At 40.4% G+C, this 25,831-nt stretch overlaps 1 protein-coding gene across 3 annotated transcripts in view; it reads right to left on the reverse strand.

The window, feature by feature from the left end:
* Positions 1-376: 376 nt before the first annotated feature.
* Positions 377-25,831, reverse strand: part of EWSR1 (EWS RNA binding protein 1) — a 29,575-nt gene continuing 4,120 nt past the window's right edge. The window contains exons 2-17 of one of the 3 annotated variants that reach the window (XM_036276419.1): positions 25,213-25,249; positions 25,031-25,082; positions 23,673-23,796; positions 18,905-19,091; positions 15,245-15,412; positions 13,167-13,378; positions 12,055-12,235; positions 9,305-9,342; positions 8,739-8,771; positions 8,320-8,438; positions 4,766-4,895; positions 3,325-3,447; positions 2,306-2,468; positions 1,558-1,655; positions 976-1,228; positions 377-769 (exon numbers count right to left, since the gene is read on the reverse strand). In XM_036276419.1, the coding sequence (XP_036132312.1) occupies positions 730-769; positions 976-1,228; positions 1,558-1,655; positions 2,306-2,468; positions 3,325-3,447; positions 4,766-4,895; positions 8,320-8,438; positions 8,739-8,771; positions 9,305-9,342; positions 12,055-12,235; positions 13,167-13,378; positions 15,245-15,412; positions 18,905-19,091; positions 23,673-23,796; positions 25,031-25,082; positions 25,213-25,249 (1,958 nt within the window). In that variant the 3' untranslated portion in view covers positions 377-729. Of the gene's footprint in view, positions 770-975; positions 1,229-1,557; positions 1,656-2,305; positions 2,469-3,324; positions 3,448-4,765; positions 4,896-8,319; positions 8,439-8,738; positions 8,772-9,304; positions 9,343-9,375; positions 10,501-12,054; positions 12,236-13,166; positions 13,379-15,244; positions 15,413-18,904; positions 19,092-23,672; positions 23,797-25,030; positions 25,083-25,212; positions 25,250-25,831 lie in introns of those variants that run through there. The other 2 variants (XM_036276420.1, XM_036276421.1) reach the window with 2 other exon arrangements.

A 25,831-nucleotide genomic window follows, 5' to 3' on the forward strand; every position in this document is an offset into this window, starting at 1 on the left:
CCTTCCCGAGGTGTGCAGAGCCTGACTCAATGCCCACTGAGCTACACCACTGCCTGGGAGAGGCACTCGAGAGGACCATGTGAAGTGAAGGGGCTTCAGAAGGTGTTAAGCCATAGTGACCAGTCCTCCAACACAGCAGCACCTTGAAAGATGGTCCAGGGTCAAAGTGACATGCCAACCCTCTCTTCCTGTCCAGCAGGCACCATGACCAACAACAGTGTCTTGATTTGTTTTCGTGTCATGACCATTTCAGATTTTCCCTCATGGGATACTTAAGCCATTTGTTTGGATGGCACCCCACTCCCTGGTGGGATGGGCCTGCTCCAAGTAGACATGCAGCGACTGCGGAACAGAGGCCGAGAAGGATGACTGTTTATAAACATTTGGAATTTTATTTAAAAAAAAAATCACAACCATGAACATTGTTACAGTTAGTTAGAGGCCCTCTTGGTTCTCCACAATGATACTGAGCATGCTCACAAGGGGTTCCCATTGTTTAGTCTTAGTTTAACAACCACCTTTAAAAGAAAAAGAAAAAAAAAAACTCAGCACACTACCATTTAACTTGTTTTAATGTTTCTTCACAAATGGTGAAAAATACTAAAGTACAGACAAGGAATAATCATAATGTTGTGGCCAACATTATAAATATGGAATTATAAATTTAAAACATTTTCTGGTTTAAAAAATAAATCTGGTAGTCAACGCAGCTCTGCGGGGTCTCTGCATCTAGTAGGGCCGGTCTCTGCGTTCCTGACGGTGTTCGCCTCTGCAAGGGGAAACAAAAAGGGGAGGTGGGTGGGAGAAGGGGAGAGTGTGCCTAGTTAAATGGGGAAAAGAAAGGAAGCCCTTCCAGACCTGAGTCCTGGGCTGAGCTTCCCGCCTGCTAACAGAGCTGGACTGCTCCAGTCAAAGACGTTAAGGGGCCTGTGCCTTGAGCCCAGTAGCCCACAGCCAGTTTTCACCATCACATACTTATCCATTTTTCCAGGTCCTCCACGCCCGCCTCTTCTTCCTCCCATCTGTTCCATCAAAGGTCCAGGAGGACCCCCAGGGCCACCTCGTCTTCCTCCACCAAAACCACCTCGATCCATGCCCCGGCCACCACGGAAGCCACCTCTGTCTCCACCACGGCCGCCTCTGAACATTCCACCAGGACCACCGCGGTCCATGAGGCCACCTCTCCCTCCACGCATGCCACCAGGGCCACCTCTACCACGGTCACCACCTAAGGTGAGGGAAAATACAGAAGAGGACAGGTCAGTGGCAAGACAGGGAGAATGGGTGGATACAAAGGTTCTGTGGACATGCCTCAGAAGCTGCTTGGAATCTGCTCTCTTCTCCCAGAGCAGAAACAAAGCAGACCCTGTACTTGATCTGAACATGTGAGTTGGTCACCATTTAGAAGTGATGACGGAACTTAAAGGGCCCCAAGGGCTGCACTTACTGAAATCACCAACCTTGTTCTTAGCAGTGGGCAGCTGTAGTTTACCAAGCCCAACAAGTTAACAAGAGGTTTAGTACCAAGAAGCAGATGCTCCCCAAACCTGTACCTACCCGGGGGTGGAAAGGGTGGCGGGAGGAAGCCTTCAGGCTTCGGGGCCTTACACTGGTTGCATTCTGTTCTCCAGGCGAAGTTCTGGTTCCCACACCCCCTGTATAAAATTATATCACAACAGAAATCACCAATTAATGGAACTAAGGAAATAGAACAAGGAAAGGTACATACTGTACTCCACCACCACAAACAATGAGTCCTGGGTTTACCACCATTAAGATCTGTCCACAGAAAATGGCTTTAGAACTATAGCCTCAGGCAACGATGCACCCATAGGACCAGTGTTTGATCTAGCAAAATGTATAACCACATATACGTGGTCCCTAGAGTCCAGTGGAACTGTGACCAAATTCTTTAGAAGGTTCTGAAGCAGCTGATCAGTCATTTATCAGGCCACCTCCCCACCCAAAAGATCAACGAGTCATCATTATGTTAACCTAGAGCAGTGGTTCTCAACCTTCCTAATGCCGCGACCGTTTAATACAGTTCCTCATGTTGTGGTGACTTCCAACCATAAAATTATTTTCATTGCTACTTCATAACTAATTTTGTGACTGTTATGTCTTAGACACCCCCTGTGAAAGGGTCATTCAGCCTCCAAAGTGGTCACAACCCACAGGTTGAGAACCGCTGCTCTAGCTCTAGAGTCTAGACAAAGAACCCACCACTCCTCTACAGAATGGGAACAGGGCAAAATGCAGAGGAGCCTCACTAGTAGGTTAACGATTTGCCAAGAGCAGTACATACGGATTGGGGCACTGCCAGTCTCCAGCTCGGTGCTGGACATTTCCTCCTCCAGATGGGTTCCCTCGGGAACCCCGGGGCCCTCTTGGGGGAAAGCCTCCTCTGTCTCCTCCACGGCCTCCCATGCGACCCATGGGTCCCCCAGGACCTCCTGGGCCCCCTGGACCTGCAATAAGAAAGAGCAATCACCTCTTTACAGCACCAGATTTGCTACAGGGAAATACATCACTAAGGGAATTCCAGAAACCACAGCTGTCATTGCCCCATCATCTGCCCCACTTTTCCACAAGCCCAAGGACCTAACTCTACACTCTGCATGTATGGCTGCCCCTTGAATAGCATGGGTACAAACTGTGTGGTTGGGAATCCATGTATGTGGAGGATCAACTTTAGTTATATGCAGATTATTGACAGTGTAGTCAGTCTAACCCGAGTTGTGCAAGGGTCAACTGTATGTTACTTCAGTTACCTCCGACAATAGTAGGAGAACAAGTGTTTTCATTATAGGTAAAGAGACCAAAGCAGCAATAAATAGCAACAGCCGCAGGGTTGACACCCAGGCAGTGTGTTACAGGATTCCAGCCTTTCTGACCAACCAAGTCATATTCTTTGGTTCCTTTTACTCCCATAAACTTTCTTTTTTTTTTTTTTTTGGGGGGGGGGGGTGGAGCAGGGAGAAGGAGGGAAGGAGAGAAAGAAACATCGATGTGAGATAGATTGGCTCCCACACATGACTCGACCAGGGATCGAATATGCAACGTAGGCATGTGCCTTGACGGGGAATCAAACCTGTGACCTTCTGGTGCAGGGGATGACATTCCAATCAACTGAGCCACATAGGCCAGGGCACTCCCACAAACTTTTACTGTCAGCATTCAGTAGTCTAATATTGATTCTACAACCCTTTTCAGTATTTCTAATTAGCTTATCTTCACTCTAGAAATCAAATTTCTCAAAGACAAGTATACTGAAAACGTTCAAAACTGCACAGGGGTAACTCAGAACAGGTGTTCAGCGAGTACCTCCTCGGAGCGGTGGTGGCATCCCCCTGCCTTCTCGGGGCGGCATACCCCCCCGCATGCTGTTCATCGGAGGCTTCTTCCGAGCAAGAGAAACTTTAAGTTTGCTTCCTTGAAAATCTTTCCCTGGAACAAGGTAACAGAACATCAATTACTCCCAACATCCATTCTTCCTTCCTTGAGAAACTGGGCAAGGCTAGAGCACCTCTTTTCACCAACCCCACCATCTTTGCTGCACTTGTGTGCCCTGCCTACAATCTTCTCTAAGAGCTTTACCAAAGTCCAGAAAAAAGCATTTTAATTAATTTTTATCCTCACCCAAAGACATTTTTGCATCCATCCTCAGATAGAGGAGAGAGGGAGAAGAGAGAAAGATGTGAGAGTGACACATTGACTGGTTGCCACCACATGACCCCAACCGGGGTCGGGGACAAACTGCAACCCAGGTACATGCCCTTAGCAGAAACTGAACCCAGGACTCTATGGTCCACAGGCCGACGCTCTAACCGCTGAGCCAAACTGGCCAGGGCAAAAAAGCCTTTATTTAGAAAAGTAAAAAAATAAATTTTTCTTTATTGATTTGAGAGAGAGAAACACTGATGAGAGATAATGTCGACTAGCTGTCTCCTGCATGACCCTCATTGGGGATCGGGCCCACAACCTGGGCATGTGCCCTGACCGGGAATTAAACCGGTTACGTCTTGGTGCGTGGGACCACGCTCAATCACTGAGCCACACCGGCCAGGCCAGAAAAAGCCTTTAAAACATCCTTAAAAACCTCCCTACCCTAAGGAGGGAAATAAGCTGGGGGTAAGAAGGGAGTGTGCACTGGTACCCTTGTCCAGTGCAGAGTGAGAAGCAGGGACAGAAGAACATGAAGTGGCCAAAAGAACATGACGTGGCCAAGAGAGGAGAGCCAGGACCTGTCTTAACACTTTCAAGTTGGTTTTGTCTGAAGTGAAACTCCAGGATCAATGTCAGAGCCACATATTTAAATTCAAATGTATAAGGCTAAAATGTTTGTGGGGTTTTTAGTACCTTCTGATATCTGTGCTTAGAGAACCACTTCAGAGAATAGTGTCTTAACACAGTTAAATATATGAGCAAAACCCTCTTTACCTGCAAAATGACACATGCAACATTTGCTACAAGGCCCTCCATATGCCCCACAGCAGGGAGTTAAGAATGCCAGAAAGGCCCTTGGCTTAGTGGTTCGAGCATCGGCCCATGAACCAGAGAGTTCTGAGTTCAGTTCCCACCGAGGGCACGTTCCTCGGTTGCAATTTATCCCCAGCCCCGGTTGGGGTCACGTGGGTGGCAAGCACTCAATGTCTCTCTCTCTCTCTTTTTTTCTGAAGACACATACAAAAATGTTCTCGGGTGAGAATTAAAAAAAAAAAAAGAATGCCAGTAAGCACACCCTTATTGATGCTAAGGCTCCTACCATCAAACCAGTCCACAGCAGCCTTGGCAGTCGGCGGGTCTTCATAGGACACTGTAGCATCGCCTTTGGGCTTTCCTGTTTCCTTGTCCAAGTAGATATGGATCATGGGTTGTCCAGTTCTCTTGTTCATCTAGGCATAAAGAAGCAGACTTAGGCTGTGATCAGATTATACTAGTTTGATGGGTGGGAAAGTCCACATGAAATTCAGAGAAGTCCCTCAAGCTATCAAACAAATTTTCAGACACACATTCAGTAAGATGTTAATTTATCTCTGAATAGTGGAATTATGGGTGACTTATTTCCTAAATTGTTACAACAAATATATGCTTACACGATTTCCCCCCTTTTAGATGTGTTTTATCATAAGAACCAAAATAGGCCCAAAATTTCAAAGTACGTAAGTGAACAGTACAGGCCCCTCTCCTTCCCTATTCGTCATTTCCCAATGTCCTTGCACCCATCCCAACATTTTCTATGCCCACACTATAGGCACCCAATGAGAGCAGCCACCTCTTCGGGCATTGACACCATCACATAAGATATGACTTGCACAAAGTTAAAAATAACCTTACATATAGTATATAGGGCTGTAAGTGTGCTAAAAGAATTCTTAATTAAGTCCAACACAGCTAGTTTTTCCTCCAGAGCTAGAACAGATCACTAGTTTTTCAGCTGAACGCCAGATGCAGTTGGCTTGAATTCAAGCCACATTGTTTGAGAATACTGCTTTATGTGTGTGGTTTGCATTAATGTGAACACGATCAAAGTCCAATCTATACACTAAAAAGAAAGGGAGGGGGATGCGCAATGGTATTATATATGTAACTGACACCTATGTTTTTTTGTTCAGATACTGTGGGAGGGAGGGGGGCAGAGAGGGGGGGAGGGAGGCATCGACGTGAAAGGGAAACATCGAGTGGTTGCCACCCACACCACCCAACCAGGGCCGGGGACAAACTGCAACCGAAGTACATGCCCTTAGCGGGAACTGAACCCGGGTCTACTCTGGACCGCAGGCCAACGCTCTAACCACTGAGCCAAAGCGGTCAGGGCGGCACCTATGTTTTTATAAGGAACATATACATAAAGACTAAAAGAGTGGTGTGAATGATAGAAAATGTATGTCTTTTTGGAGAGGCCTTGGGATCCCACCTCGGCTGGCCAGCAGCCTTCACCTTCATTGCGCCACGGGAATATGTATGTCTTTTTAAAAAACCTCCATTATAAGACATAAATAGAGACATACAATGTTCATGAGGAAAAAGACCACTCAGTGTTATATAAATGTCAATTCTCAAAACTGCCTTATAAATTCAGTAAACACTCAATCAAGGTTTTAAGGAACTTCATAAACTGATTCCAAAATGTATATAGAAGAGCCAGGAGTAAATAGCAAGACATTACTGAAGAAAAACAAAAAAACAGAAGAATCTGCCTTACTAGATAGACAGTAATTAACTGTGCTTTTAACACAGTATCATATAAATCAAAAGTATACAAAGATAGCCAATAAATAAATCCAGGTATGGGTGAACATTCTATTCAGCATTCAGACAACATGAAGAACTACAATATAAATCAACAAAAGACAACCCAATGAAAAATGAGTATAAGACACAAACAGGCATTTCACAGAAGATGGTATACAGCTATTAGCAATCAGGAAAAAAGCATATTGAAAAATCACATTTCCATTTTCTTCTACCAGATTAGCAAATGCTGAAGGACATGATTCCTAGTAGTGATGAGGATGTGGTATCAGTGTAACACTGTCGAGACTCTAAGTGGTCAGCCATACCATACCATACGAAGTTAAACACATACATACCTTAAGCAATTTTATGCCTGGGTACAGTTGATCCTCATAATTCATAGATTTAATATCTATAAATTTGCCTACTTGCTAAAATTAAAATTTATAAACTCCAAAATCAATACTTAGTGGCACTTTCGTGATTATTTGCAGACATGCAGAGAGTGGCAAACATTTTAGGTCACCTGACGCACATGCTCACCCAGCTGAGGTCACATAAGACAATACTCTGCCCTCTCGGTCTGTGTTCTCTACAAATGACCAGAAGATGGAGACTGCTGGGGACAGGGCGGGCAGTGCAATAAGCTCCAACTCTGAGGTCAGGTGGGTAAATGTGAATACTAATTTAAGACAGTCAACACTACTGAATCTCCTTTTCTCTTTGTAAAATAAAAAAATCCACCAGGATGAATTGTTTTTAGGAATTTGTGATTATAACCTATGTGAGATGTATGTGTATATATGTGAACACACTTCCCCTAGGAGCAATGGTTCAGCATTCATTAACTCAAGTGTTTATAGTGACTTTTAGAATTTAACCACGAATAACAAGAATGAATTGTAGCCCTGGCCAGTTTGGCTCAGCGGTTAGAGTGTCGGCCTGCGGTCCAGAGAGACCCGGGTTCGGTTCCCGATAAGGGCGCGTACCTCGGTTGCAGTTTGTCCCCGGCCCTGGTCGGTTGTGCGGGTGGGCAGCCACTTGATGTGTTCCTTTCACATCGATGTTTCTCTCTCTCTCTGTTCCTCTCTCTCCCTCCCACTCTACCTGAACAAAAAATGGAAAAATGTCCTCGGGTGAGGATAAAAAAAAAGAATGAATTGTATATACACTAGAGAAACTAGTATACTATGGCATGGGGAGATGTGTACAAGAATGCTCACTGAAGCATGATTTATATACTAAAAACCTAGAATAAACTCAACTGTTTTTCAAGAGAATATATTAATATAACTTGGGATGTATTTATAAATGAAATACAAGATTACCAAACTTTTGGGCTTCTAACCTCTACCCTACTTTCCTGTCTCAAAATCCCAATTTCTTAGTCTTCCCCACCTTACAACCCACCACCATTCCAGTAGCTCAGAACAAAACTTTCTGGTCATACCAGCTTCTTTGAGTTTGCCAGGGAAGTTCCTACCCTGTACCTTGCTATTCCCTCCATTGTTCTGAAACCCATTATCCACGCCCCCCCCCCCGCCAGCCCCAAATCCTTGCCCTTCTTGTACATCATCTAATGTACTACATTCCTTTTTAACTATGTTCCCTGCTCTATGTCAACGCCAAGAATTCTTTTCTGGTTGTTCCTGGTATATTCTCAGAATAGTATGGCCCTATGACTGAGTTATCAAGTATGCTTAAACCATGTTTAGCATTTCTTTATTTTCAAAGAATGGCTTTTTCTCTGGCCAGTGTGGCTCACTTGGTTGTGCACTGTCCCTTGCACCAAGGGATTGCCAGTTTGATGCCCTGTCAGGGAACATGCCCAGGTTGTAGGCTCAATCCCTGGTAAGGGGAGTGCAGGAAGCAGCTGATCGATGTTGCCCTCACATCGGTTTCTCTCAAAATCAATACAAATATTTTTTTTAAAAAGGCTTTTTTTTTTGGTATGTCAAAGAGCAAACCACAATACACCCAGAAGGAAAAGTCATCCAACTTCAGAAACTACTCTTAACATAAATTCATTCTCTTTAAAATGCTGTCATTGGAAGATCTGCCAGACTACATGGTTTTTCTTACCTTAACAACTCCACACTGCTTAAAGAAGTCTGCCAGATCATCTAGAGTCACATTGTCATTTAACCCTTGCACATAAATCGCACTGTTGTCAGAGTCTTCATCTGGATCAACAGGTGGGCCTTCCAAAAAAAAGACAGAAGAAAGTTATTGTTATGTATGTATAGGGGTTTATTATCCATCTGGTCCCTACTGCCTGCTGATATTCATCACAAAACCAAGAGAATTACCAACATTAACAAGAAAGCAGGAAACTTCTGGTTTCCTTTCTTTAAGGCTATTATGAGTAGATGCTTTCGATAAAGGTAGCCCCAAATTGCCCGACAGAAAGAATGTCACAATCTATCAGGCTGCTGAACTGTAACACACACTCGTGTGATATTCATTTATAAAACACAATGTAAAAGACAATTCAAAATTACCTAGATCAAGATCCGGTCCTTCGTCCATGGGTCCTGCCAACCAGGAAAGATCATATAAAATATTATTAGTGCACGTCTTGCAAGCTACAAACCTTACAAACACACATAACTATCTACTACACCACCATTTGATGGGGCTTCATTAAATTCAAAATGACCCGCACTGCTAAAATGGAGCAGTGCCCCTTTTACATTTGTGAAAGGTTTGCTAGGGTTTGTTTTTTCTTTGCTGGTTTGCTTTTAAACCATTAACCAAATACACTTTCAATGCTTATGTGCCAAATTAGTGATAAATTTAAGTAAAAAATTTTCCTCCAAATAAACCAAATTTAAAAAATGTATTCTCCCCCATATTACAGAAGCAGTTGATCAATACTTCAAGTTACCCTTTGTCTTGTAACCATAGGTTAACCTTATTACCCCTAAGACAATGCCGGCAGTACCCATTAGTCTCTTTTGTATAGATCATTTTTTAAACCGCTTATGAAACTAATAAAAAATTATAGTTTTCTAAAAACTGATTGTATTTTTTTAAACACTATCCATGGTAATACTCAAAAACTTACCACCAGGCTTATTGAAGCCACCTCGCTCTCCAGCGCTGCTGGGGGGATAAACGAAGAAATGAAGGCCTTTCCCTTTAAAAGCCAGTACCGCTCTGAGCCTTGGGGGGGGGCTCGTGGGGAAGAAGGGCACTGGCTAAACATCTCCAAACACTGCATCTCTCTCATCTTGTCACTATGCCTTTCTTCAGGGCAGCTTGCTCAAATTTCCTTTATATACAACCTTGCTTGTCTGATTGTACACACCAGTGTGGTTGGTTCCTTTCATTTCGGGGGCTGGTATTAATAGTGCAATACTTGGCAAATGAGGGGGGAAAAATAAATCCCAAACACCCACCCCATCAGCTGAAAAACAGAGAGAGCTTGGTGCAGACAGGAATAACAAGCTGGGGCAACTGCTGTGATGAATCTTTCCATGTTCATAAAGGTGCACCCTCAACCTCTCCCAGGGGAGAGCCAAGTGAGGCCCTGGGCTCCCTAACAAATCACAGTATAATAAAGCAGAAGACAACTACATTAAATGACTACAACACACACCAGAGGACGCATCCAGCCAATCTTCAGCATAAAGCCATACATTTCAGGGCACTAATGAATTCAACAATCGCTGTGAAAAGAAAATTTACAACCAATTCCAAGGCTAAATGGACTGGGGGTGCAACTTTACAAACATATCAATTGGAGAATAATAACAATGGCAGGATAAAGTTACTGCCTTACATACTTGAAAGGAGAAGGGAATATAAATTGGGCCTTTTTTTTTCCTTCCCTTCTTTAAAATTAAATACAGGCAGCTCCTCAGTGGGAGGCCCTGAGCTTTTTCTAACCAGTATTGCACCTTTAATACCTGAATATACAATTTCAAGCTGTTGCATGCAGCTTTGTCTCCTTTTTAAAAGTACACACCACAAAATGTTCTCTCTCTTTAAACACAAAAGTTTACACTTTAATGTTATACAATTCTAGAGTATTATTATACCTCCTCTGGTTCATTACCAAACAACAAGTATGCAGTTACCAAAGTTACAGAAGGATTCCATTTATACAATGAATACATTTTGTTAAAAATATTCTATGTATATTTTTCCTCTCCATATGGACACCGTGTCTAGTCCCACTTTTCATTATGCTGCCGGCTGAGTACTGAGTACGGGTACTTTTTAAGTATTGAAGTGTATACAAGGCTCTCACTTTGTAACCTGTAGCATATAAATGCGACAAAGCATGTTAAAAAGTTTCCACGTTTAACAGCCAATGAAAATATCAAAATACTGAGGCAATGAAAAAGGGCACGTTAACAACATTGAGTGCCTTACCTGCAGAAGACACTGAAAACCATCACCACACCACAATAAAAAAGACGGGAGAGGGGAATGCCCTATCCTGTCCCCAAAGGATCCAACTGACTGCTTCACAGTCTGTTGAAAAACCTATGGGGAAAGCCATGTTTTTTTCCTCTATGGCTCCAAGAGAGCCTTCTCATCAATGACTAGCAAAATTAGAATAATTACTTCTGAAGTATCAAAATGAATAAATTTGAAATTGGTTTTGCAATAGATAAATACTAAGACTTCTAGGTGATTGGAGATGTGATGATAGTAATTTCAAGTGTCTATGTCTATTTTAAAACATCCATAAAGAAGTGAAACCTTTATAATGGAATGACATTCTCCAAATCAAAAGACTGATTTTACTTTATACCAAAACATTCAGAAATTTTTGCATGTTGTAAAATGATTGTTTCTTCCAATAAAGATTTCACCAGACTTTTAAGTTATGCAGAATATGCAAATCCGAATTCTCAGTATCTTTCAATAGTAAACAGGTTTGCTAATACAAAAATTAAAGATAAATTAAATCTTATTCATTTTTTCCTTGAACCAACAGTGGCATCAAATCCAATTTATACGTAATATAACATTCTGCATAACTTTTTTACTAGTTTATATCGGGACAGAACACACACAGAACTAAGCCTTCTGGATTATGTTAACCACCAACATTATAGCTCACCTTCATCAAAGTACAGATACCAGAAAGGAAAGAGGGGATGGGAGAAGGGAGGGGAAGGGCAGGCACAAGGGTTATGTTATTGATCTAAACAAAGTTTTCTAAACCAGATTGTGCCATCAATCAAAATGGTCAAACCGATTTAGATTTCTTAAAATCTCCAATAAGGAGTAATCCTGTAACATACATTACTCTGCAAAAAGCTACTGAATTTCTCTGTGTACCAGGTGCACCTCAGGCCGTAATTCAAGGGTTATGGGACCAAGATCTTCAGCATTATGTTCAACAGTTCCAAATACAAACACAAGTTGGGGACAAACATTGTGGAAAACAGCTGCATTCCTTTTCTGCAGTATATATACCAGGTATTCCAAGACAACCATTCAGAGACAATTAGTTAAAAACCTAGATTGTTAGAAGGGTTGTGTGTGTTCCATCCCAAGTCTATTACCCAAAGAGGTTTTTGACCTCTGGAAACCATGAAGGGAACTGAAAGCTCTAATTTTAAAACCATTCTTTGTTTTCCCCAACCCAACCAAGTAGACTGGCAGGGAAAAAAGCAAACTGCCACTTAATATATGCCATAAAGATGACATTTCCATGTTTTAGAAGATGACTTGGGCTCAAAAGATTGTCCATGGAAATGTAGAAATAAATTTCTTATGTCTTTCAGTCCCTTCTTTCCACTGAAAATCCTATGGATGAAACAAAATTAGGTAAAAGGAGAAAAGGTTTGCTCTTACCCCATTCCACCGCGTCCTCCTCCCCGCCCACCTCTGCTCATGCCTCCACGATCAAATCCCCCTCTTCCCCTGCCCCGGTTATCAGGGCCACTCATGCTCCGGTTCTCTCCTGGTCCGGAAAATCCTCCAGACTCCTGCCCATAAACACCCATGCTACTGGGGTGGTCCTGTCGGAATGAACCTGAGGAAAGAGTCACATCTGTAAGCCATGGACCAGCATTTACACCACTGCCTGTTGTACTCTCTCCTGGAATCACAGAATTCTCAATAACAAGGCACCATCCTCTTTATACTTGATAATGTACCCCTAATCATAGGCTCTTTTAAGTTCAACAAAAACTGCTGGTTCATCAAAGCTGAAATAACCTTATATAGTCAGCCTAGAAAAAACACTCCCCAACAACAAAAAGCCCCCTGGCCAGCAATCTACAGGGTTGTCTCCAAAAGCTGCTTTTAAAAACTACACTCAACAAACAAAAACAGAGCCAGGTTTCTTAGAGCTTTAACTGCTATCTAAGGGCTGGGCTCCATCAAGCAGCACTAGTCATTTCATAGTCATAACAAGACATGCCCATGAATGGAATTTAATTTAAAAAAACAACAACAATTCAAGTAGAGATTAAACTGTGAAGACAGTGTGAATTTTTGATTACTTCTCCACATAAATAAATGTAACTGTTCTGTGAGGAAGATTTTTTTTTTATGGATATAAACAAAAAACAAAATCAAAACATAGATAGCATTTATTTGACTGTCAAAATTGCAGTCGTCTTCGATAACAACCTGGCTCACTCAATGAGTTGGGGTGGGCAGGCCATAAGGAATGCTGGCTTCGCTCACTGCATATAACTTCCCCAAAGAGAGCAGGGATGGCAGTGCACGTCATTTTTCTCGTCAGTTATGAAATCTCTTTTCTCAAGGCATATTAATAACAATTCAATTGAAGAAAAGTACTGAAGTCTTTATTGGGACATCTAAACATTCAGCCAGGATGTTATGCCCTAAAGACGCATCCTGGAGTCCAAAAGTAAACAATAATAAAGAATATCTCCCCATGTTCAGAAACTCCAAACATAATCACTCGTATTTGCTTTTCTCTCTTAGCAACTCACTCTGCTGCCCGTAGCTGCTGCTCTGTTGGCTATATTGACTTGGAGCCTGGCTGTAGGATCCAGTTTGGGGGGGGTAACTAGTGGGCGGCTGCTGCCCATAGCTGCTTTGTTGACCATAGCTACTCTGCTGTCCATAGCTGCTCGGCTGCCCATAGGTGTTCTGCTGAGAGTAACTGCTCTGATCATAACTAGTCGGCTGTGTAGAGGAATAGCTGAAAGAAAAAAAAAAGCTTTTTAGGAAGAAGAGGCTTATTTCAAGCCCCTAAACACAAGAGACATTCATAACATATGACACAGAAACCCTTAAAAATGCAGCTAGTTTCTACATATAAACAGTGTGAATTTAAAATAAACATTTTTATATTCAAAACAAAGCTTTAAATGGGAGGGGATAATTAATTTTTAAAAACCCATCTGTATAATGTGCAACCCTTAGAAAGCATCCCGTTACCCTCTAACCCAGTAAAATCATAGTTATTCTCAACTAATACCAAGGCAAATTTGGAAGTATTAGGGAAGAATATGCCCATGTGTACACTCAGGGAAGGCTGCCCCAGTGAAAAAGGATTGAGAAAAAACAAGCAGTTGAGTGCAGCATTCAGTTCTAAGTCTGCTTTAAATGATGACAATGATTTTTATGAAGGTACCAGGTAGTTAGTGTGTGCGCGTCACATATAAATAGCAACTTTCTCTTTAAGATTTATCTAAGTTTCAAATTGCTTTGCTATTATATAGTTTCAAACTTTCAGACATGCCAATTGTCCATAAAATCGGGGCATTAACATAGAAAAGATGTATAAAGAAACTGCAGAATCAAAGCATTGTATGAAAAATGAATGTTAGATTGATATTCATCTTTTTGATATGGCAGGGAAACCAACTAAAGATACATTCTTACACAGAAAAAAAAGCTTTATTGCCCGGCTGGTGTGGCTCACTGGTTGAGCGTTGACCCATGCACCAAGAGGTCACCGGCTCAATTCCCAGTCAGGGCACATGCACAGGTTGTGGGCCAAATCCCTGGGGGGGGGGGGGGGGGGGCGCATGCATGCAGGAGGCCAATCGATGTTCTCTCTCATTGATGTTTCTATCTCTCTCCCTCTCGCTCTCCTTTCCCTCTCTCTCTCTCAAATCAATAAAGAAAAAAAAAAGAATTGGTGGCATTAAATTCCAGATGAACAATAATGAAAAACAAAACAAAAACATATTTTAGAGGACAATTAAACTAAGCCTTTATCACCATATCCCTCACCACAGCTATTTGGATTCAACAGCCTCTCTTCACCTATTCAATTCCCCAGATAACTGCTTTCAGCGTTCCAGGTACAGGTGGGCTCTGTGGAAGAACTACTGGAAGTCCTGCCCACTGTTTCTCCAAGCTGTACAGAGATACTTACCCAGTCAGCTGTATTTGCTCCTAAACCTGTTTATGCCTGCTGCACTTCGGTGGGTAAACCAATGAAATGAGTGCCAAAAAGGGAGCTGTTGCTTCTAGCAAAACTAAGTTACCACTTTAGCACACAATTCATTGGAAAATGTGCCTCAAATTAAATGTGATTGAAACAATTTGCAGTTCTTCCTCCTACTTTAAAGAAATTAAAACTGGGTATTGTAGATGCTGGTGTAATTAATGTCAGACAAAGAATGCAGAATAAACCTGTAACAAAATAAAAGGCCTCAACCATAACCATTAAAAGACTAGTGCATGAATGGACCTCTATGTTAAGTTAAATATAAAATGCTTATTAATGTGAAGTTTCTATTTTTTAAAAATGCCCTGCACTTTACCTGCTTTCAAATACTATCGTTTCTCAGTCATCTGAATTAACTGAGAGCAAAATTAAAAGAACTTAGAGAGGTAAAAATACTGTTTGTACTTAAAGAGTTATTGGCTGCCAGGTGCTGTTATGGGAACCCAGGACTGAGGTTTTAAAGTTAACAATATGTGGTCAGGCTTATCATTGGAAGTCAGATAACATGTATCATCCGAGGAAGCAGAAGCAAGCTAGTCCACAGCCTAACAATAAACTGTTTTGTTATTCTATTAGCTCACTCATCACAAGAATGAAGAGACTGACCTTGTAGGAGGATAGGATGGTGGTGCCGTGACTGGCTGCATGGGGTAGCTCCCAGGTACCTGAGGGTAACTGTAGTTACTTTGTCCATATCCCAGGCTGGGCTGGTTATAACCCCCTGTGCTAGACTGAGGTTGACTAGTCTCAGCGGGTTTGTTACCATCCTGTGGTCTAAAAGGAGAAATGAAAAAAAAGAGACTTTTTATCCTCAACCACAAAACGCTTAAGAACTCTACAAATCTAAGAGCAATATGCAATGTTAGAAATGAATTTGGAAATAAATTGTAAAGTGAACTACGTCAAACACAGTGTCAGTCTAATTGTATCTACTGAGAAAGAACACTAAGGGGATGAATTAATTAATCACATCCATAGAAGAAACATCAATGTGTTCCTTTGGTTCCATACTAACAGTTATAAAGGGTAGTTACAATATTTTGTGTTTTCAATTTAAGTGATCTGAGAAGGGAAACAGTTTGTTAGGAAAGAAAATACTATCTCTCTAGAGCAGTGGTTGTCAACCTTCCTAATGCCGCAACCCTTTAATACAGTTCCTCATGCTGTATGTGGGCATATCTGCATGTGGGCGAACCTGCCTGAAGACAGATAGAGGAGCGGTGTCCTGGTTCCTAAGACCATCGGAAATATGTGTTTTCCGATGATCTTAGGTGATCCTTGTGAAAGGGTTGTTCGACCCCCAAAGGGGTCGTGACCCACAGGTTGAGAACGACTGCTTTAGAGAAAAACAAATACATGATCTCACTTATTTGTGTAATATAATGAACAAAAAAAGCTGATGAACAAAATAGACCCAGAGAAATAGAAAGGAGTATGGTTCAGACTGACAAACTTCAGAGGAGGGGGGAGAGAGGGAGGGATGAGATAAACCAAAGAACTTATATGCACGCATGCATAACCAATGGACATAGACAACAATGCTTGGGGCGGGATAGGGAGGAGGAAAAAGGAGAACCGTCTGTAACAAAAATAAATTAGTTAAAACGAAAGAAAACACTGTTTCTCAAAAAGGACTATTGGAAAAAAACATGAAACTGTAACAATGATGCAAATTTTAGGTTAGAGTAACATTTATATAAGTCCGTGACATTTATAGGTTTATGTTTCTCATTAGTTGATTAATGTGTATGTATGTATATTAATCCTCACTGAGGATATTTTCCCACTGATTTTTAGACACGGTGGAAAGGAGTGAGGGAGGGAGAGAAAACACTGATATGAGAAAAACACATCGATTGTTGCTTCTTGTACATGCCCCAACTGGGGCCAGGGATCAAACCTGCAACCCAGGTATGTGTCCTTGACCGGGAATTGAACCCATGACTCTTCAGTGCTTGGACCCATGCTCTAACCACTAAACTACACAGGCCAAGGCAGCTTGAGCTATTTTAAGTAAAACCCCAAGAAGCAGTGGGCAGACCAGAGAGGATGAGAAAGTACTGGTTTCTCCAAAAGGCTAAAATGGGTCAAAAACCCCCTCTTCTTTCCAGGGGAAAAGGGAATAGCTGTTGCCAATCGTGATACAGATGGCTGTTTTAAAATGGTAAGGATTGCCCGGCCAGTGTGGCTCAGTGGTTGAGCGTTGACCCCATGCACCAAAAAGGCACTGGTTAGATTCCCAGGTCAGGGCACTTGCACAGGTTGTGGGCCAAATCTCCAGTGTGGGGCATGCAGGAGGCAACCAATTGATGTTCTCTCTCATTGATGTTTGTATCTCTCTCTCCCTCTCCCTTCAAAATCAATCAAGGAAAAAACAACAAAACAAAATAAGACAAAAAACCAATAAAGATATAAAATCCTCCAGCTATGGCCTAGATATACTGTTGGAGCATCAAATGGGACTTCAAACTTTTGAAGATGCTCTAGTATGCCTAGGTCAACTGAAACAGGGCCCTATAGGAATCACTTAGTTTACCTAACTATTGCACAGGCTAACAGATTTATATTACCAAGTAGCTCTGATTACTCCTGTGCATTTTAGAAGTAATCTCATCAGTTTGCCAGAGCTAATTTCTTACCTCTACAGCAGATAAAAATGTATAGGTTACAAGTTGATCTTGTTTATTCCCTAAAATATCTTCTTTCAAATCAGAATTCAATGTTCCTTCAAGACTGTATGCAGAAACCACCTAAGTGCCCTGCCTAAAGCAAAGACCTGAAATCATCTATTAAGTAATAAGTAATGATGATTACCTGCTAACCAGTCATGGAGTATGAACCTTGCCCGAATATTCACCCCATAGCAGGGTACCGTTAAGAATTTATACTTGCCTGTGATATTTAGATTACCAAGCCACTACATAATACAGAGAAAATCATGTCAGCTCCTTAAGATGATTTCCAGATATGGACATATCCTTTACTGACAATTGGATCACATAACTATTTCTTAAACCATATGATGCCACACCCCACCCCATGAAATGCTACGTGTTTCCCAAAGAGAAAGCAGTTACCCATTTACAGGGCCAGTAATACCAAAGGTAAAAAGCATCAAAAATACAATTCTATCTGTTGTTTGCTTGTGAGGGAAACCACATATTCAATTTTCTCCTAGGTTTAGAAAAATTAATACAGCCCTGGCCAGTTTGGCTCAGCGGTTGGAGCATTGGCCTGTGGTCCAGAGAGACCCGGGTTCGGTTCCCGCTAAGGGCACATACCTCGGCTGCAGTTTGTCCCCGGCCCTGGTTGGTCGTGCGGGTGGCAGCCACTCGACGTGTCCCTTTCACGTCGATGTTTCTCTCTCTCTCTCTCTCTCCCTCCCACTCTATCTGAACAAAAAATGGAAAAAAATGTCCCCGGGTGAGAATAAAAATAAATAAATAAATAAATAAATAAATAAAAAGAAAAATTAATACAATAGCCTCCTCCTATCCCTTCTGAAACTACATAGACAATCTTCATTTTGGCCCCTGGATGGCATCATTTCTCTGCTAAATGGAGAATTATGTGTGGTGTGTTCTAGTGCATTACTTTAACGACTGTAAGAATATAGTCAACACCTAAGAGTGCCCTGGCTGGGTAGCTCAGTTGGTTAGAGCACTGTCCCGATATGCCAAAGTTGTGGGTTTGATCCCCAGTCAGGGCACACACAAAAAGCAACCAATGAATGTGGAACAATAAATCAATGTTTCTCTCCCTTGCTCCCCTTCCTTCTCTTCACTGTCTAAAAATCAGTAAATAAAAAACAAATGAACAGGCAAAAAAACGAAACAACAAAAACAAACAAAAAAACCAAATCAAATCAAACCCAAAACACCTAAGCATATGTGAGAGCAACTACGAAAAAGAAACTAAGTCACCCTGGCCGGTTTGGCTCAGCGGTCAGGGCATCAGCCTGCAGTCCAGAGAGACCAGGGTTTGGTTCCCGCTAAGGGCATGTACCTCTGTTGCACTTTGTCCCCAGCCCTGGTTGGGTTGTGAGGGTGGCAGCCACTCAATGTGTACCTTTCACATTGATGTTTCTCTTTCTCTCCCTCCCTCCCACTCTATCTGAACAAAAAAGTGGGAAAAATGTCCTCGGGTGAGGATATATAAAAAAAAAAGAAACTAAGTCACTAATTCTCTAAGTATGCGTATGATCTCTCTCCTGAAAACCCAAGGATGATGCACTGTAGAATTAGGAGAAGGTGAATGTGGCCTTACCTTGCAGGTGCAGTGGCTGCTGGCTGTTGCCCATAGGCTGGGTAAGCAGGCTGAGTGCCATATGCAGACTGAGCTGCATAGGAGGCCTGGGTGGTAGTGACCGTAGCAGTGGTGGTATCATAAGCACCAGTGCCATAGCCCTGGACAGGCTGACTGTATGCCTGCGGGGCAGTTGGAGTAGTATAACCTGGAACAAAAGAGAGTAACATCAGATTTCTGGCTTCTCAGAGATCTGCCTAGACACTCATTAGCAGAACAATTTGTAAACCACTTACTTAATCATCACAATATTTAACCCCATTAACTATTTCCTCTTTAGTAAGAGTAGCAACAAACCAATATTGAAACCTAAATTCTCTGAAAGTACCCAGTCTTCAGTAAAGCACTGTCTTTTTTTTTTTGGCTCTAAAACCACACCTAACGAAAAGGAGAGGACATAGGACAATATAGAAAAGTGTTGGTACAGAAAACAGGGTTCCTCTGCCCTTCTCTTCCCCAAGTATTCGATAAAAGACAAGTCTGCTTTTGCTAATTCTACATTGGTTTTGCTAATAAGCCTCTTAACAAGTTCTTCAATTAAGGACCCCAAAAACCTCTCAAACAAGAATACAATGTCCCAGAATGGGAAGCAAAAGGCAATGACATAGAATCTTAGGAAATTAACTTGCTTTCGGTCCCAAGCATTCCATCACAAGCAGTTCATGTTTAAGGACACTGGAAATTCCAAAGAATGTGCTTACTTTTTAGTGGGAGATGTTAACAATTGAACACTTCTAAGAACTGCTATTTTGTTTCAGGTAACAGCTAAAAAAATGTTTGCTACCACATTAAAGTTTGAAATGGCAGGAGTTTTAAAGATATACTACAACATATTTGCTTAAGTATAACCAACAAAGGTAATCTTACATTTAACTTTTTTTTTGGGGAGGGGGTCAGTTACTTAAAATTAAACTTAATAACCACCCCTACCTTTAAAAAGTAAAAGTTTTTCAGATAATAAAACCAACTGAGATTCTAGGCTGGTCGTCAAATGACCCACTCCCTTCCTCTCTTATTTACCCACCACAAGCAAAAAGGTCTTTTTTTCCCTGCTCATCAATATTGGAGGGAGATTCTAGAGTCCCCTTACTATTTCCCTAACCAAGTGTCACAAAGACCCACTATCAAAGACCAAGACAGGTTTTCTCTCTAGTTCCTACCTTTGCCGGACCAGGCAGGATCCATGTGCCCTTTTCAGCTGGAACTTGGGCTCGAAGTTCCAAATGAAAAGGGCACATGGATCCCAACTCCCCTCACCCCCAAAACTCTGTAGCTCCTAACTTGAGTCCCTTTCCCGTGAGAGGTGTTAACAACCTTTCCTGGTGCTGGACTCTCCTCCCTCCTACTCCTTCTCCTGGTCAGTAAGCCAAGTAAGCCGCATAATAACAAGTTAGGTCTAGTCATCAGCATTTATACCCATAGAAGAAAATCCAAACCTCACTAAAATAAAAAAATTTCCGTGCTACAAACAAATCCTAAATCAAGACATCTGATCTTAGTTAAGATGTACAACCTTAAACTTTATAGGGTACAACTTTATTCTATACATCAAACATTTTTGGGAAATTCTGAAATTAACTATACACAAAGATAGTAATTTTGTTCTCAAAACAAAACAGGAAGCCTCAAACAATGGAAGGTTTTTGAGTGGGTTGTTGTTCATTTGAACATTTATTAAAAGTTCTGTGTAGAGTCCTAATGTTAACCATATAAAGCACTTATTTATTTAAATTTAACTGAAATCTAATTCCACCTACACTATTACTCCTACAGACTTTTACCCCTACATGACCGGCCATCTATAAAATTTACAGAAAAAGTAATTAAAAACAAAAATAAAACAAACTGATCAGGAAAATAACTCATGTCATAAAACTATGCAGCAACAGAGCCTTGTAGTGCTAAAATTACAGTAATAGACACTGGGTTAATTAACAATCTTTTAATTAATCTGTAGTACCAACATAAGCAGCCAAGCAAAATAAGCAAAACTTAATAGAGCAAACTGATTTAATGATAATAAAAAAGACCAACAGCAAAAACAAACAAACAAACAAACAAACAAAACACAACACATCTACTATGTGCTAACAATTTTAAGGAAAAAGGTACTAAAAACATTACACAAATTAACCAAAATTTTTGTTAAACTTGAACAGTAAAAAAATTAAAGTTTAAGATTTCTATTCCAATGAATGAACTGAGATTTATTTAGCCCCTTCTCATAATTTTTTAAAATTCTAGAAAACCAAAATGTTTTTTTATACATTCCTTCTAATAATTACCCAATGACTTTTACATGCAAAGCAGCATGAGGTTAAGGAAAACAGTAGTAAGTGTGCTTAAACCCACTTACTACCTGTGTCAGTGTCCTACTTAGTTTGGTTTGGCTTCAATTTGTTCATCAGGTTTAAATTTGGTTCCTATATGCCAGAAGTTCATGGGAGGGTTAAGGGAGATATGACGGGTCCTCCATAAACTTTAACATTAATATAAACATTCCTTATTATTAATAAGTGTACTCTCTTATTTAAGCTGTTGGCTTCTGTATTAGAATGTCCTATACTTTTTGTATAGGCACTAATAATGAGACTTTTTCAATCAATGACAATGTAAATACAAGGCTTTACATAACCATAAAGACCATTGCATTTTCTATAAATGATTTTTATCATGTCCTTATAAAATGATCTAGAGACTCCAAAGGCAAATCTAAGCAGTATTATTTATTTTTAAATGATACTTGTTTTTAAAAATGGCTGAAGGTGGTCAAAAACTCCCAGTTATAAAATAAGTCATGGTGATATACAGCATGGTGACCAATAATACTGTATTGGCCCGGCTGGTTGAGCACCCAGATTCCCAATCAAGGCAACATGCCCACGTTGGGGGCCAAATTCCCGGGGGGGGGGGGGGGGCGGCGGCGGCAGCGCCTGAATGTTCTCTCATCAATGTTTCTATCTCTCTCAAATCAACAAAGAAAAAAAAAAAAAAATACTGTATTGTATATAGTCATCCCTCAGTATCTCTGGGGGACTTGTTTCGGATCCCGTGATCTGAGCATACTCAAGCCCCTTATGTAAAATGGTGTAAAACAATGCATATGTATTTAAAAGTTGCTAACAGCATAGATCTTAAAAGTTCTCATCACAAGAAAAAAAAAATAACCACATGGTTATGGATGTTGCTAGACTTACTGTGGTGGTCATTTCACAATGCAGTTTATACAAATATAAAATCATTGTTGTATCCTTAAAACGGTTTTACGTTCAATTATATCTCAATAAAAAATATAATAGGTCAAATATATAAAATTCATCTCACAATTTCAAAATTCTCTATTAAAAATCCAACTGCATAGTCTTAGTTCCAACTTTCCCTAAAGTTGTAACTATTACCAACTGGAAGTTTAACCATGTCCCAACCTATTCAAGGTATGTATTAGATAGATTAGGAAGTGCTTCCCATCAAATTCAGGACACTGTCACGCAGTAATATAAATTATAAATAGGTTTCTCCCCACTAAAGACTCTGACAGATTATATATTTGATAGAATATATATATACTTATAGAACTGAAGATAGTTTGAAAAAAAGTTTTTACACCTGTAAGACTTTTGTATTAAATATTCTTTAATAATAATAGTAGTAATAATAATAAAGATGGGAGTGGGTGGGGAGAAGGTAGGGAATCCTAAAGTGTTTACACAGTACTAACATAAACTTACTGTAAAATTTTCACATACTCCACTCTCAACCCCAGTATTAGGATATAGCTTTACTAATTCTAAGAATAGATTTTAGCTCCCTAGAATGTTGTGTGTATGTGTACATTTTTTCCCAAGACATACTATGAATTAAAATAATTCATTAACACTTAAGTAGAAAATAAAATGTGTCTGGACTGGAAACCAACAAACAGACAAACATAATTAACATGCAGGGTGGCAGTCTTCACCTCTAAATAAATCTAATCATGCATCTATCCTTCAGGGAATAAGGGGAAATCAGCTCGGGAACAGTCATCTGAAATACCTTTGGGAAGGTGAACTATTATTAAGGTTTGACACAAAAATATGTAAAATAAAAGCAGAACCTTTCCAAAAATCACATAAAGGAAAAAAACATGAATCTGCGAATGGCACCTGAAGCAGTTTTCCAGTAGCACCTTGTTGTGTGTGATGTTAGAAAGTTTGAGGGTTAAACGAATGAAAACACCTAAAGGGTTAACATTACAGGGTTAAACAAGATGGAAAGCATTTCCCATGCAAGAATGAGCAGGATAGTCAAACCTGTACTGGTCCCTTCTACTGTGGAAAGCACAAAACAAAAAGTAGAGGGTATACTATCAGATGAAGTAAACAGATGTGAAAATCAGTTTGATTTTTTTTTAGCAGCTCAGTATAAGAAAGCTCATTCTTACCCAGCATTAGCATTAGCACAATCTTTTATATATCCTCCACTTTGCTGTGAGATTATTCAATACACTGTATAGAATAGTTAAAAGGAAAAGTTCTTTTCTCCCTTGGTATTCCACCCACATTCTATTAGCGATCCCTCAAGGAAAAGGAAAACAAAACAAAAGAACAAAAAACAGCTCCTCCTAACAATAAAGATCCCCAGATGGCAAGATATGGACTAGAATATACACCAAATAGCACAAGTAACAAGCTTCTTAGCAAACACTCTAGCTGATGGGACCCAAAAGTATCTCCAAAGAAGACTTTACCTGTGGGAGGCTGTCCATAAGAAGTTGCATAGGCTGTCTGCCCATAGGTAGCAGTGGTCTGAGCCTGGGTATAGCTTACATCAGTGGGCTGTCCATAGGTTCCATAACTTTGTTGCCCATATGCCTGCTCAAAGAAAATGTATTTTAGGGGAAAAACAACAACAACAACAACAACAACAACAACAAAACCCACACCCGACTTACTTCTAAGTTTCTAAATTGGAGAACCAAAGTTGAAAATACTGCTTTCAAATAAAAAGATTAAAAAGACAAGTGATCACAGTATTATGAATTGTTTTCCCTTATCAAATTCACTCGTATTTTCATAAATTTAACTGTAAAAAAGTTCCTGAGATAATTAGGCAAAACCACACTCAACTATACAGGAGATTAACAAGACACTCTCAAGAGATAAGGGCACAGGTGTATAACTGTCAGCACTAAGTGTAGCAGTTTTAGTGACTGGAAACAAATGTTAGGAAGACAAAATGAAAAAAGAAAAAAAATGAAGATGGAACTAAAAGCTACAGATAATTTTGAAAACCAGATTTTCAGCAGGACAAAGATTTCACTTTCCAAGAAAATGAACTAGGAGAACACTGCATGTCTCCTTAAGGTTAGCACATCAACAGCACTGTCTTTTGGACTTGGACATCAGTAATATAGAAAACCTGGCAAGGTATGAGGTGTTCTTTCAGATACTAGCATGATTATATTCTAGAGAATAACTGTTACATAATATCTGCCAGAGATGTCACATTCTGCCTGTTCTAGAATGTTTCTATGGCAGAATTATTAGTACCCATTTATGCCACAGACTATTTCAGAATTTGAGGTGATCTTGAGAACACCAGGAGGCTAATTTCTAGAATCTGCTAGCCTAGGCTTTAAAACAGACTCATGTACTGAAGATCTCAGAAGTTCCATAGCTAGGCAGCCATAAGAGCTCACCCCTCCACTTACTTTGAGACCACTGGTAAATGCCTTAATATCTATACACTGCAATTTTTTCATTTGCAAAATGTTATATTACCTTCCTCTGTAGAACTGTTATATGATTAAGTTAAATATCTTTAAGCATAAAAATACACAGAAAGACCAAGCATGGAGCAGGATACTTAGGAAATGATACTAGAAAGGTATGGAGAGCTAGCAACTCCGAGTTTGGGGATGGTTTCATACATAATGGCATTCCTACTGTGAAAGTTTAAAATGCCTGGTTATTTTATGATTACAAGCATATTACACTTTTCTATTACCTAATTTTTTGAAAAAGATCTGTGCTGGCTATTGTTTTAATGGCTGATAGAAACATTTTACTTGGGGATGCAGTTACATATATTTATTTTAAAGATTACCTGGGTGGTCTGTGCATATCCTTGAGTGGGCTGGGCGGTGTAAGCACTGTAGCTGTAAGAGAAATTAAATGCAAAAATTGAATCTAGAACATTCAGATTCCATTACTAAATCCTCCACAACTATAGCAGGCTCTGTACCATTAATAAGTCACACAAAATGCTGTTATAAAAGACTGACTTACCCCTGCTGGGCTGCAGCTTGGCTGTAGGTACTGTAATCTAGAAGAAACAAGGAGAGAAAATAGTATGAAGTCAGCAAAGATAAGGGAAAAAAGGGGGGAAGGAATTCAGGTGGCAGAAAGATGAATTCTTCAAATTGTTTAGAGAGGTCCAAATGAGTACCTCTTATTTCTTAACACCAACATGAAAAATAAGTCCAAGCCAGTCAAACTCAGAAAGTTTGAATACAGTGCCAGCAAATGAGGTCAAGATCAGCTGATTTGGCAGAGATACTGTGCATGTTCCCATCACCACAAACCCCCCCCTTAACAGGCTGTCATTTCAAATACATGATCATTATCCTAAGACTAATAGAGAACAGGACAAACCAATAGGGCCAGAAGTTTTATCTTCATATAAAAAGGAGGCAAGTGACATCACAATGTTCAGCACTAGATTGATTACATTAGTGGTTACATCTCCTCAAAAACTAGTTTTTCTCTCTCTCTCTCACGTTAGCAAATTAGACTAACCTAATTCCCTAGCAGGACTGTGAAATGGAACGACAGAAAACAGGACAGTTATCTCAATCCAGTGTTTTAAAGGGTTTGTTGACTGTGTCAGGGCTACATGTGTACAGTA

This window comes from Molossus molossus, unplaced genomic scaffold, assembly GCF_014108415.1.
Source record: "Molossus molossus isolate mMolMol1 unplaced genomic scaffold, mMolMol1.p scaffold_m16_p_22, whole genome shotgun sequence".
NCBI classification, from domain to species: Eukaryota; Metazoa; Chordata; class Mammalia; order Chiroptera; family Molossidae; genus Molossus; species Molossus molossus.